Genomic DNA, 13449 nt, shown 5'->3' with positions numbered 1-13449 from the left:
AGATGCACGCCCCCGCGCGCGCGCGCACACACACACACACACACACACACACACACACACAGAGAGAGAGAGCGAGACCTTCTGCTCGTGTCCTACAGAGACGTCCGGAGCAGAGTGGGAATGTGGAAATGTCAGGAATACCGCAGATTCAGGGAATTACACGACGGATCAGGCCGAACAAACTGCCACCCCTGAACCTGAAGTCCAGCAGCTGCAGGGTTCAACCATGTGACTCTGTTTACTTTCTAAATATGGTCCTTGTGCAGGATTCATCAGTGCATGTTGTTTTGAAAGAAAAATAATCTTTCATCAACATATAATAACTTGATCTACCTCTGAAATGATGTTTCTGCTGACATAACAGAACCAGAAATGCACGAAAAGGCTATTATTCAGACTGAATGCACAATTTTAGAGCATCACAAGAATCAATTACATTTTAAAATATATTCAAATAGAAAAAAAAGGTTATTTTAAATTGCAATAATATTTCACAATATTACAGTTTATACTGTATTTTTGATCAAATAAATGTAGCCTTGGTAAGAGACTTTGTTTAGAAACGTTAATATATCAGTTACCAACCACAAAACTTTTGAACGATAGAGTATATGCTTGATTTATAATGCTAAATGTAAGACCTTTTATGGTAATAATTTAATTTACATGCACTTTATTATCATACATGTAATTTATCTTCAATAAACAGCATGAAATTCCATGAACCAAATCAAAATTCAATGTTAAAGCAGCATTATTTCCCTCTGCATATTCAGTTAAATATTTAACTTAGATTAAGTGTGTGCTGTGATTGGTTACCTGGGCCAGTGTGTGCTGTGATTGGCTCCACTCGGGCCTGGTCGGGAAATGTCACACCCCTTATGGCGTTATTTTAATGACAAATGTCGAGAGCGCATTATTGTAGCGCGAAAGCACATTAATACAATGAATTGTAAATCTCTCTGCTCGCGCGCGGATTTCCCTTGCTCTCGCACAAAACCGGACGCTCGCGCTCAGATACACGCTGCTCTCGCCCGGAGAGAGACACGTTTTAAGTGCGCGCACTCTCTCTGGGCGAGAGCAGCGTGCATAGGAGAGTGACGTTGATTTAGTTTTCACACAACTTTTCTGTGTTGGCTTTTGCTTGGATATGCTGCGGCCGGCAGGCATAGCAGATTCGCCACCAAAACAGGGGCGAGGACCTATTGGGGTATGGGCGTGTTTGCTTTGGTGCTTTCAAATATCAACATTGTTTGGCAAAAATCGCTTAGTGCGCCTTTAATTCTATAGAAAAGCAATAAAAGTTTTTCAGGAAGAGTGTTTTCAGCTTGTTTAATTTCATATAAAAATATGCCATCATGCAGTCGCTTCAAGCAATGGTATAAAGCTATTCAAAACACCAATTGTGATAATCATAATTAATAATCGCAATTACAATTTCAAGCGAGTAATCGACAATTATGATTTTTATCACAATCGTGCAGCCCTAACCCACGTATTTGTTTAGAGCTGAGCTGTTTTGGCTTGTAAACGGTGCTTGATCTGTGCAGATTTCTCTCCTGATTCAAACCAGATTACTTTTACACCGGAGGAAGAGTTATTATGGATTATGGATTATGGAAACACCGGTTTGAAGGTAAAACGCCTTAATGCTGGATTTGTTTCAGCTTTTGTCTTCTCCAGATGTGAACTGATGGACTGGAGTGGTGTGGATTACTTGTGGATTATTGTGATGTTTTTATCAGCTGTTTGGACTCTCATTCTGACGGCACCCATTCACTGCAGAGGAGCTATTGCTGAGACACTCATGCAATGCTACATTTCTACAAATCTGATGAAGAAACAAACTCATCTACATATTGGATGGCCTGAGAGCGAGTACATTTTCAGCAAATTTTCTTTTTTGGGTGAACTATTCCTTTAAGGAGTGTGTGATTCTGGAAAATTTTACACTGATTTCAACAAGAACAAAGTCAAAACATGTTGTTAGCTGTCATTTCTCATTATAGAGTTTTTCCATGTACATATGATAAAGACAGAACTAAACTCAGACAATTCAGGGTGGATCTTTCCTCATTAGATCAGTGTTTTTACCGCAGTAACATGCTCACACATTCACACCGAACACTCACTTCAGTCTCACAGTCTCTCACTTTCTTGTATCGTCGCTCACACCTCTTTTCTCTCTTTGTCGGTCTTATTCTGGCTTAGAAACAAATGTCTTAAGCCAAACTTTTATAAGTTCATCTAAGGTAAAAAAGCATTTCAGTTAAGAAGCTGTAAAACTTTAAGAAGAAGCCACCTAGTAACCACACAGAACACCCTAGCAACCGCTTAACAACACCCTGGCAACCATCCACAGCTCCTTAGCATTGTGCCAGTGAGTTTTGCACAAAACCCAGTCAAATATAAATGCTTAATATGAAATTTCATCACATTCAGGTCCAGTGCAGGTGTCTCTGTTTCCCAGCATGGAAATGATGGAAATGTACAAATTTACAGATTTACACAGAGAGAAAACATTGCATATTTATGCTGACAGCTAGCAGAAGATTATTGCTGTTTTGGCCAGTGTGGAGAAAAAAAGCCATGAGGCAGTCGTAAAGCAGGATGGCTTTAGTCCCAATAAATGTTGTAAAATATTTCTCACACCATCTGCTATCGTTCCACCATCCGCTAGCATCCGCTTTTTAGCATGTGCACAAAAGCTACAGTAAATAAACCTGATATAAAAAATGGATAGTTCTTGTTCTAGACCAACTATTAATTTTACATGATTTTTGTGTGTGTGTGTAATATTTTATATTATGCTCTGGGTTGGTAAGATTTTTTACGCTTCTGCCCATTAAGGCTGAGTTTCTTTGTTTAAAAAAAATACAGTAAATAGTGTAATATTGTAAAATATTAAAATTTCAAATAAGTGTTTTCTATGTAAATATATTATAAAATGTAATTTATTTCTGTGATGCGCAGCTGTATTTTCAGCATCATTACTCCAGTCTTCAGTGTCACATGATCTTCAGAAATCATTCTCATATGCTGATTTGCTGCTCAAGAAACAAAAAAAATTAAAAATAAAATTGTACTCACCCCAAATGTGATTAAACAAAAATTCACAGTTTAATGTGAAATTCTTATTCAGATGTTTCATACAGGAGGTTAATGTGCCGTAATGCAACCAGCAGTGAAACTCACCAGCAGTGAATAGCAGATTTTGAATCCTGGTTTTGCTACGAAGTAATCGTCCGATTTGAAGGTGATTTTGATGAGGTTTGTTTTGGATGTGATCTGTGACGGAGCTCTCTGACCGCACCAGCGGCCCCAGATGATGGTGCTGGTTTCAGAAATATCCTCAACTTCAATATAATCATACCTGCAACACACACACACACACACACACACACACACACACACACACACATCTATCAGTGCATCACCTGCACAGGTAAAGCACGTACACCTGATCTGCAGATGCTTTGATTCTGTTCTTCAAATATCAAAATTCATATGATTATAATATCTGAAGTGATATCACAATTGCATATTTTAGTGTTATTTTAGTATTATGTATAAGCTATTATAGTACTTATTTATATTTTTAATTAGCTGTCATTTTTATATTTTAAGTTCAGTTTCAATTTTAGTTTTAGTAATTTTGTTGTGTGCTTTTGTAAGTTTTATTAGTTTTTTATTTGTTCTATTTAGCTTTCATTTGTTTATATTTCAGTTTTAGTAATTTTATTACATCAACTTGAACTTAGTTTGTTGCCAATGCAACATTTCTAATTTATTCTAATTAAAGTTCTTCATCTAATATTTATATTTTGTTTTATTTCAGCTTTATAACAAAAAGACTCATAGTTTTAGTTTATAATAACAGCCCTGGTACAGGGTACATCCATAAACAGCAAATGCAGTAATTGGTAATGTGATGTGACATCATGCTTTTATCTATATCATATAAATTATTCAATATTGCACAGAAATGTATATAATGCATTAAAGGTCCCATGACATGCTGCTTTTTGGATGCTTTTATATAGGCCTAAGTGGTCCCTAGTACTGTATCTGAAGTCTCTTTCCCGAAATTCAGCCTTGGTGCAGAATTTCAGCCACTACGAGCCAGTCCCACAATGAGCTTTCCTTAGGACGTGCCATTTCTGTGTCTGTAGCTTTAAATGCTAATGAGGAGGAGAGAGGGGGGGCAACTGCCATGCTTCGCTCGTTTGCAAGCCATGATGTCTCTTGAGGAAAAAAAAATATTGCTCTCGCCTCGCGCGGTAGTAGCTCATATTCTCATGGGCGGGCCAAATTCTCTGGGCGGGCAAAGCAGAGAAAGGGGAGGTAACCTTTCCCTGTATGACGACATAAAGGGAAGATTCCAGATTGGGCCATCTGAGCTTTCATTTTCTCAAAGGCAAAGCAGGATACCCAGGGCTCGGTTTACACCTATCGCCATTTCTAGCCACTGGGGGACCATAGGCAGGCTAGGGGAACTCATATTAATGTTAAAAAACCTCAAAAAGTGAAATTTTCATGCCATGGGACCTTTAAGTTTCTTTCCTGTCCTCGTTTCACTTCATGCCTCTTTCTCATCTTCTAACTTCACCTCATCGCTCATCTGTTTTTTCCTGCTTTATTTTTAGACCCGATGTTTCGAGGGTCTTTATAAAGTATCAGATTCACAGTAAAACCTCTAACCTCAAGGACAAACCCGTAACCCGAGAGTCACTCCACACATGCAGAGAGTCAGATCCTCGCTCTGATTGGCTTTCTGCTCATTAAATATTCATATCATGTTTTAACTCTTCAGGCCTTTATTTCTAGCCCAGAAGTGCAGAATGAGAACCACAGGAATCTGAGAACCAAACCTGTTATTCTCTACCACGTGTTACAACATGATTTAACCATGTAGGACATGCGGCTGGAGCTCCTGGATCAACATACCTATGAATTAATCAGATTTATAGCATTGTTAAGGGCTTTAGGTTTAGATGCTTGTTAAACTGTTCAATATTTACTATATAGACCAACCCAAAGAGTCAAAATGACACTTTCTCAACAGTTTAAACAGATCTAATTCATTATTCATGAACTCATCCATTCCAAAGCTCCGCCCTCACCTTCAGACTCCATTCTTCACCTACACTTAAGTCTTAAATAGACCTAATTCTTTATTCATGTATTCATTCATTGTGAAGCTCCACTTTCACCTGAAAACTCCATTCTCCGCCTCTACTTAAAACTCTTAAATTGGTGTAATTCATTATTCATAAACTCAAGCATCCGAAGCTCCGCCCTCAGCTGCAGACTACCATTTTTCTCGGCCTCCACTTAAAAGTCTTAAATAGATCTGATTCATTATTCATGAACTCATCCATTCTGAAGCTCCGCCCTCACCTGCAGACTCCATTCTCTGCCTCCTCCAGTCCAAACTGAGCATCGAATTCCAGCAGGATGCGTGTGTGGGGCGGTGAGAGCAGTTTCCATGACAACAGCAGGTTGCGGGGGTAAGAGCTGGGGAAGCGCGGGCTCTGGACATGACCTCCGCCTTTGACCATTATGACCTCTTCCTTCCGGTACAAGTCTGTGAGGCGATTGCTGTCTGTTACTGGTCACAACTCGGACAGGTTAGTGTGTTACTCTCGGAGACAAACAAACACACACAGATATACACAAATACAACACATAAAGGTTAGAATCTGTTTCATTTCAGTTCGGTTCAGTTCAAAAATCTAATTCTCTTCAGGAAAATAGACCAATTAACTTATAATTCTCTTGAAGTAGCAAACTAAAATCGTTTAGATCCATAGCAAACGAATTTGCTTCAAAATTGTCTTCACAAAAATAAACGAATTCACTTCTAATTCTGTTTAGGAAGTGAAGTTACTTCTGATGCTCATTGTGAAGTTATTTTTATTTTTTATTCTCCTCAGGAAACTAACCCAATTCACTTCTCTCTCTTTTTCTCAGAAAAAGAACTCAAGTCACTTTAGATTCTATTTACATCCAAAACAAACTAAATTCACTTCTGATTCTCTTTACAAAATAAAAAGAGACTTCTAAGTGATGTTTATTTATGATGCTCTTTGGGAAATGATCTGAATTGACTTCAGAAAAAGAACAGAATTCACTTCGGATTCTTTTCCCCAAAATAAACATTTTAGATTCTCTTCAGATCCAAAAGCAAACTAAATTTAGCCTACTTCTGTTTCAAATGATTCAGGAAGTGATGTTTATTTACTTCTGATGCTATTTCGGAAATTATCTAAATTCACTTCTATTTCTCTTCAGGAAAAGAGCTAAAGTCACTTTTGATTCTCTTCAGAAGAAATAACTTCATATGCTTCTAAATCTTATTATAATAAGAACTTGTAATTCTGTTCACGAAGTGGCGCAAATTTACATCTGACGCTCTCTGTGAAGTGAAGTGATCCGAATTCACTTCTGATTCTCTCCCAAAAAACAACCTAAATCATTTTTAATTCTCTTCAGGAAAATAACTAAAGTCACTTTGATTCTGTTCAGAAAAAAGAACTGAACTTTCTTCTCTTCAGAAAAAGAGCTTAATTCCTTTCGAATTCTGAAGTGAATTTGTGAAGTGATCTGAACTGACTCGATGAGATGATTCACTTTTGATTCTCTTCAGAAAAGTGAACTGAATTAACATCTGATTATAAGGAAATAACCTGAAATCGCTTTCGACAACAATCAATTCACTTTTAGAATTTGAGCTTAATACCTGAACCGAGTTCACTGAAATGGACCACAGAATCTCTGACAGAACACAAACACACACAAACATGAGTAACACAAGAGAAGTAAATGGCGACAGGTCTATAGAAAAAGACAGGCATGCTTTTAGCCCACAAAAGTAAAATATTAAAAATAGCAGATGTTATGCAACAGGAAAACAAAGATCATTTATAGTGACAGTTCGTGAATCTTTAAATCAGGCCAATGAGCACATCAGATCGCTGTAAAGAAAACTAAGAATTCATGATACACTAATCGAAAGTGACGACATTGATGATGACCTGATCCGATGTCAAAATGATGCATCCATGCTGATGTTTTCATTTCCAAAAGCTCCTTGACTCAGCACCACCACAGCGTTCACACACACACACACACACACACACACACACACATACACACATACACGCATACACGCATACACGCATACACGCATACACACACACACACACACACACACACACACTGATTACTGATCCATGCATGCAGCAAACACTTGTGATTATGGCTATACAGCAGGAACAGGGCCACCATCCATCACCATGACAACCTGCTGACCAATGAGCTTTTAAATGAACTTAAACAGAAATAAGGCCGCTCTAGCTCACACACTCACACACACATATACACACACTACTTGCTTATATCACTTCTATAAGCGTGATACTGACAGTCTAGCAGCTTTGAGTTTAACAGCTCATTTACACAATCTCACACACACACCGTACTTCTTTAACACCAATTTGCTTCAACTTTCTGAGAGCAAATACACACTTACTGTACATACAAACTCATCACACACAGTTCTAAAAGCTCTTAAAGTTTGTCGTGTTAAAGTATGAGCTGTCGTCTGTTATTGTGAAGCGCTAAAAACATCAGATTAAATGCTCATGACAGGCATCAGGACAGAAGAATGTAGGTTATGTTTCAAAAAGTACTGAGTTGCCTCACTGTCTACTGCCTACAGTACACACTACTAAGGCAAAACCCCAATAGAAATAGAACATCATGAGTGACTGATTTAGAATGATTAACAATAATCTAGTAAGTATAAAAATACACAGCACACATTAAATAGGTAATATGCTAAATTTTGAACGCGATTTAGCCTAATTAATTTTATCATTAAAATCTGGATTAAGTGAACTACAACTACATTTAACTGGGTAATATGGTCATGTTTTTATTTGATTTAATGTGTTTTATCATCACGTTCTGTTTTGAAGCATATTACAAGTATATTTAATTAGGTAATATGGTCAGTTTTTAATTTGACTTAATTTGTTTTATTAAGTTCTGGTATTAAGTGAACTACAAGTATATTTAATTAGGTAATATGGTCAATTTGTAACTTGATTTAATTTGTTATATCAATAAATTCTGGAATTAGGTGAACTAAAAGTATGTTTAATTAGGTAATATAATACATTTTCAATTCAATTTAAGTTGTTTATCATTAAGTCAATTACAAGTATATTTAAATGGGTAATATGGTTCATTTTTTATTCAATTTAATTCATTTTATCATTAAGTTTCACTATTAAGTGAATTGCAAGTATATTTAATTAGGTATATGGTCAAATTTTAAATACATTTATTTTGTTTTATCATTTAGCTCTTGTATTAAGTGAATTACAACTATATATTTTAAACTCTCTAGCTTTTGTCTGCTCAATGGTATTACTGTTAACTAAAAACTATCCAAAAATTATAAATTGGAAATAAATAAAAACTAAGACTGAACTAAAAATAAAACTGAAATATATTATGTTATGTAGCTTTTTTATTAGTTTTTATACTAATTAGTATTAATTAGTATAAAACTAATAAAAAAGCTAATTCAAAATATTAATAAAACTATATAATAATAATAATAATATACAAATATTACTAAAATAACACTCTCTGCCATCCTGTATGGACTGCTTTTACTGAGCTTGTTGCAATGCATTATGGGGTTGCCAATTGTGTGCCTTGGAATTGGTCAAAATAATTTTGTCTGTGATGAATGAGTCTTTCATTGCAGTCAGAATTTATAATAAATTGATCTCATTTTACAACATCAAAACGTGTGTGTGTGTACAGACATATTTCTCCATCTCTGATGATTGGAGAAAAAAATAAAACAAATCTAGACTTGCATTCATGTGCGAGATAATGCCTGACTCTGTGTGTCTGTGTGTGTGTGTGTGTGTGTGTGTGTCCCACAATGAAGGTTATTCAGGTCAAGAACTGCCCACTTAGACGGGAAGAGACCATTTAACGGATATATAAAGCGATCAGTCACAGTTCATTGTGTTTTAATGTGCCTTTTAGGGTCAAGTTTATCAGAAATAGTTGATACCACAGTAACATACTTACAAAAAATAACACATTCAAACAATACTATGATAGAGACCATCAGTGGTTGTAGGAAAAACAAGAGAAACTCTTCCACAAGTATCAAATATAATCTCATGACGGTGGAAAACATTTCACCATTCAACAGACGTTTCAACAAGAACTAAACAGTAATAACCTATGCATCTGTCCAGTTCATAAAAACATTAGCTAATTTCTCTCATGTTCTGTCTCTGTTTCTTTCTCTCAATATTTCAACAACAGCACATTTCAATTTTCAGAGCTAGATGCCAAGAGTGAACAACAATTTTATTCTTCCATCTTTCCCAGGTCACATTTCAATCAATCAATAAATGCCTAACTAACTAAATCTAAAATAAAAAAAAATAATATAAAATAATACAAAATATATAACAAAAAAAAAAGTATATATATAAAATATAATAAAAACAATAAAAAAAAAAAAAAATAAATAAAAATATGAAATAAAAGAAAAATACACTAAATAAAAAAAGAAGGAAACTATATTTTTCCATAAGCAAAATGGCCATTAAAATTATGCAAAATATATTTTCTCTTTCTTTTGATTTTTCTTTCTTTTTATTTTGGGGTGAAATATGACATTTCTCTACAGATAAATCCATCTGAAGACATGAAGAATTTCCTAGGACAGGAGTTCAGAAAGCATGTGTTTCTATTGACAGATAGAGGTCAGAGGTCAAACACGGGCATAAAGCTTTATGACTCATCAGTGTGTGTGTGTGTGTGTGTGTGTGTGTGAGAGTGAGTGTGAGAGAGTGTGTGTATGTGTGTGTGAGTGTGTGTGTTACCCTGCTGTCAGACAGTTTCAGCTGAACTTACAGAAGCATCAAGACACGACACACTCAGACTCCCACCCTGAGGATGTGTGTGTGTGTGTGTGTGTGTGTGTGTGTCCATCTATTTGTAGTTTCTCTCACCTCGCGTGCTGCTCTGTGCTTGAGTGAGAGATCATGCTGAAACTGTTACACAGTTGGAACCCAAAGCAGAATCTATTCCTGGACGTCTAGAGCCACACGTTATATCAGCACACTCATCTCAGTTTATTAGTGCACTAATATTCTATTGGAACCTTTGTTCTTGTATCCATAGCAACCAGATGTTCCATCAGAATTTATTGTGAAGAATTAACAGACTCCTGTATCTGCTCCCATGTCTCCATTACCAGTCAATTCTGTTTAAATATATATTTTTAATGATTATTTTGATGTATTTTAATATTTAATAACATAATACTTGCCTTACATAATACATAATCTTGTCTTAAAGGAACACTCCACTTTTTTTGAAAATAGGCTCATTTTCCGACTCCCCTAGAGTTAAACAGTGAACGCTCCCTGTGCAAGCAGGTGGTCATGTTGGTTATGTTGACGGAAGTTAGCCTATTTTCAGGCGCTGCGTAATATCATTGCGCCGGTCTATATCAGATGCTAACGGTCTAATCAGATTCAATGATCTATGCTAAGCTACAGCTAAAAGTGCTACCGCCAGACCCGGAGATCGACTGAATGGATTCGAAAACGGTAAAACTCAACTGTTTAACTCTAGGGGAGTCGGAAAATGAAAAAAAGTGGAGTGTTCCTTTAAAGTTGCATAAATAAATAAAATAAATGAATGAATGCATAAATAATAAATATTTAGCAAAAAATAAACAGAATTTTACATATTAAAAATCAGGGTTGTTATAATTAACTAAAACCAATGAGAACCAAAAAGGCTTGTGCTTTAGGAAAATAATTATTGATTTAGCCAAATCACAAATTTATGCAATAAACCGAGTATTATATTTAATTAATTTCAAGTTCACAATTATTTTGCTGTTCAGAAGTCTGTTTACTTTTTAAAATAACCTATTTGACTGTACAGAGTTTGCTATTGAGATAATACTGTACTGTTTGAGCTACTGTAAACTAACATAAACAATATGCTCTTACTGATTGACTTTGAATCACTTTGCAGTATGTTTTCACGTTCCTGCATTAATTATATTACGACAAACACAAACCGCCGTGTTCCTGGGAGGATTTGGGAAAGGAAAGAGTTTAAGTGGCTGTTTATATCCCTTACAAGGCATTGATGTTGAAGAAGAGTACAAATATATTACTGCAAAAATAAAAACTCACAGGAAACAAGCCTCCAGAACACAGAACACATGTTCAACACAGATAATGAAGCGTTTGTGCATTTCATTATTTTTGTATTCCTGATCAGATCCTTCCCAGTATGTGGAGAGTGTTAACAACACACACACACACACACACACACACACAGGGCATCACTTGTGAGAAAGTAAATCAATTAGTGCTCAACTGCAGCGTAATGAAACCCAAGCCTTCAACACTCCAGCCAGCTCTTATTAACACACACACTCACATCCACTAAACACATCCGTTCTGACATCTCATCTCTCCGTTTCTTCTCTTTCTGTCCTTTACACACACACTCCTGATCCTCCACCCCTTGTGTTTTAGTCACATTGCATTTTATTAAAACAAGGTTGCATACTGTACATCCACACTACCTGAGCAACTGCCATTGCGACGAATGGGAATGCTAATTGACAGTTTTCTCCTTGCTAGCAACGCATGCTATAACTTGGAAGAGGCCTATAAAAAAAAATTAATTTTTGTTTCCAAATTCCTTTTTTTTTTTTTCTTAAATTCTGTTTTCTATTGACATTTTTCTGAATTCTGCCCTATAATTTTTTTCCCTTCACAATTCTGTTTGAATTTTTCTGGATTCTGTGTTTTGTGTGTGTGTGTGTGTGTGTGTGTGTGTGTGTGTGTTTTTAATATACTGTACTGTATATGACCAAAAATGTGATTTTGTTTTAATTTATATGAATTTATAAAACTTTAATCATTTAATAAATTTACTACATTTTTGCAAATTCCCTTATATTTTTCACAAAATCTATTTTCTACATTCTGTTTTACAATTTTTCAATTAAAAAAATTTCATAAAACTTTACCAATTTAATAATTTAATAATTTTAACAATATTAGGGACCTTAAAAAAGTCATTTTTATTTTTTTCCACAAATTGTGTTTTATTTGTTAGATTCTGTGCTTTATGATTTTCTACAGATATATCACCAAAACCTTTGGTAATTAAATGAATTCATAAAACATTACCAATTTAATGATTTTTTTACAGTATTACAGTACATATTTTGTTTTATTTAATTATTATTTTTTTAAATTGTGTTTTATGATGTAAAACAAATTTATCTTAAAAAAATTAATCAAATGGGTTCATGAATAATTGAATAAAATATATATATATATATATATTTTTTTTTTTACAATAATAGGGCTATCATCTATCAATAATAGATGAAGTCTATATTATTTTTCACAAATTCTGTTTTAATTTTTCTGGATTCTGCGTTTTACAAATTACTATAAATTTATCATCAAAAACTGTGGTAATCAAATGAATTCGTAAAACTTTAATGTAATCTGGCTTTTAAAATGCAATCACATGAAAATACAACAATTCCTTCACAACAAAACATTGCATTTTTTAAATTTTTTATCAAATAAAGTGCTGAAGCAGACAGCTGGGAATATAAATGGGGATTTGCAAAACATTGTGAAAGACAGGCAATCAAATTCTGCAGTGCTTAGTATTTGATCTATTTTTTTCCCTAATTAACACCATTGTTTCTGGAATAAGAAGTCGTTTGCATGCTCTAAAATCACAGATGTAATGGGAATAAGAGATGCGTGTCGTCATACAGACATGATGCAGCTCACAGATGTCTGATTTCATGAGGGAAAGAAACACTGAGCTAATGGACATGAAACACCCAGTGCTGAAACCCTGACACACACACACACGTCGAGATCAAACGACTTAATCACACAGATCTGCGACTGAGGGCTCTGTCATTATGTGTCTGTCAACTAGTTTTACAGTCATGGAGTCATTCATCACACACACAGACACACACTGTGAATAACTGGAGCCTGATGTGTCTTCTGTTAGAAACGATGAATGTGTGCTAGCAGACAGCTGTGTGTGAGATACAGACAGAAAAATGCTGAGTAAAGACGCATCTTCCTGTCTGCATGTAAAAATGACAGAAAACAGGCTGCCGCACACACACGTCTAAACGGAAACACCTTGTGAAGGACTTTTTTTGTTCATATACACATACAATATCAGACCACCTACAAAACACACACACACAATGAAACAGGAACAACAATTCCTTCCACAATCCAAGAAGTGTGTGCGTGTGTGTGTGTGTGCATGTGTGTGTGTGTGTGTGTGTGTGTGTGTGTGTGTGTGTGTGTGTGTGTGCATGAG

At 35.4% G+C, this 13449-nt stretch overlaps 1 protein-coding gene across 6 annotated transcripts in view; it reads right to left on the bottom strand.

Annotated features, from left to right (window-relative positions):
- Window positions 1–13449, bottom strand: part of LOC107689581 (platelet-derived growth factor D-like) — a 42738-nt gene that overhangs the window by 24899 nt on the left and 4390 nt on the right. For 3 of the 6 annotated variants that reach the window (XM_016487608.1, XM_016487606.1, XM_016487607.1), the window contains 2 exons: window positions 5401–5611; window positions 3196–3373 (listed from right to left, as the gene is read on the bottom strand). In XM_016487608.1, the coding sequence (XP_016343094.1) occupies window positions 3196–3373; window positions 5401–5611 (389 nt within the window). The remainder of the gene's footprint in view (window positions 1–3195; window positions 3374–5400; window positions 5612–13449) is intronic. The other 3 variants (XM_016487611.1, XM_016487612.1, XM_016487610.1) reach the window with 2 other exon arrangements.

Source organism: Sinocyclocheilus anshuiensis, unplaced genomic scaffold (assembly GCF_001515605.1).
Source record: "Sinocyclocheilus anshuiensis isolate Anshui unplaced genomic scaffold, SAMN03320099.WGS_v1.1 scaffold906, whole genome shotgun sequence".
NCBI classification, from domain to species: domain Eukaryota; kingdom Metazoa; phylum Chordata; class Actinopteri; order Cypriniformes; family Cyprinidae; genus Sinocyclocheilus; species Sinocyclocheilus anshuiensis.
This window is presented reverse-complemented; position numbering and strand designations above follow the sequence as displayed.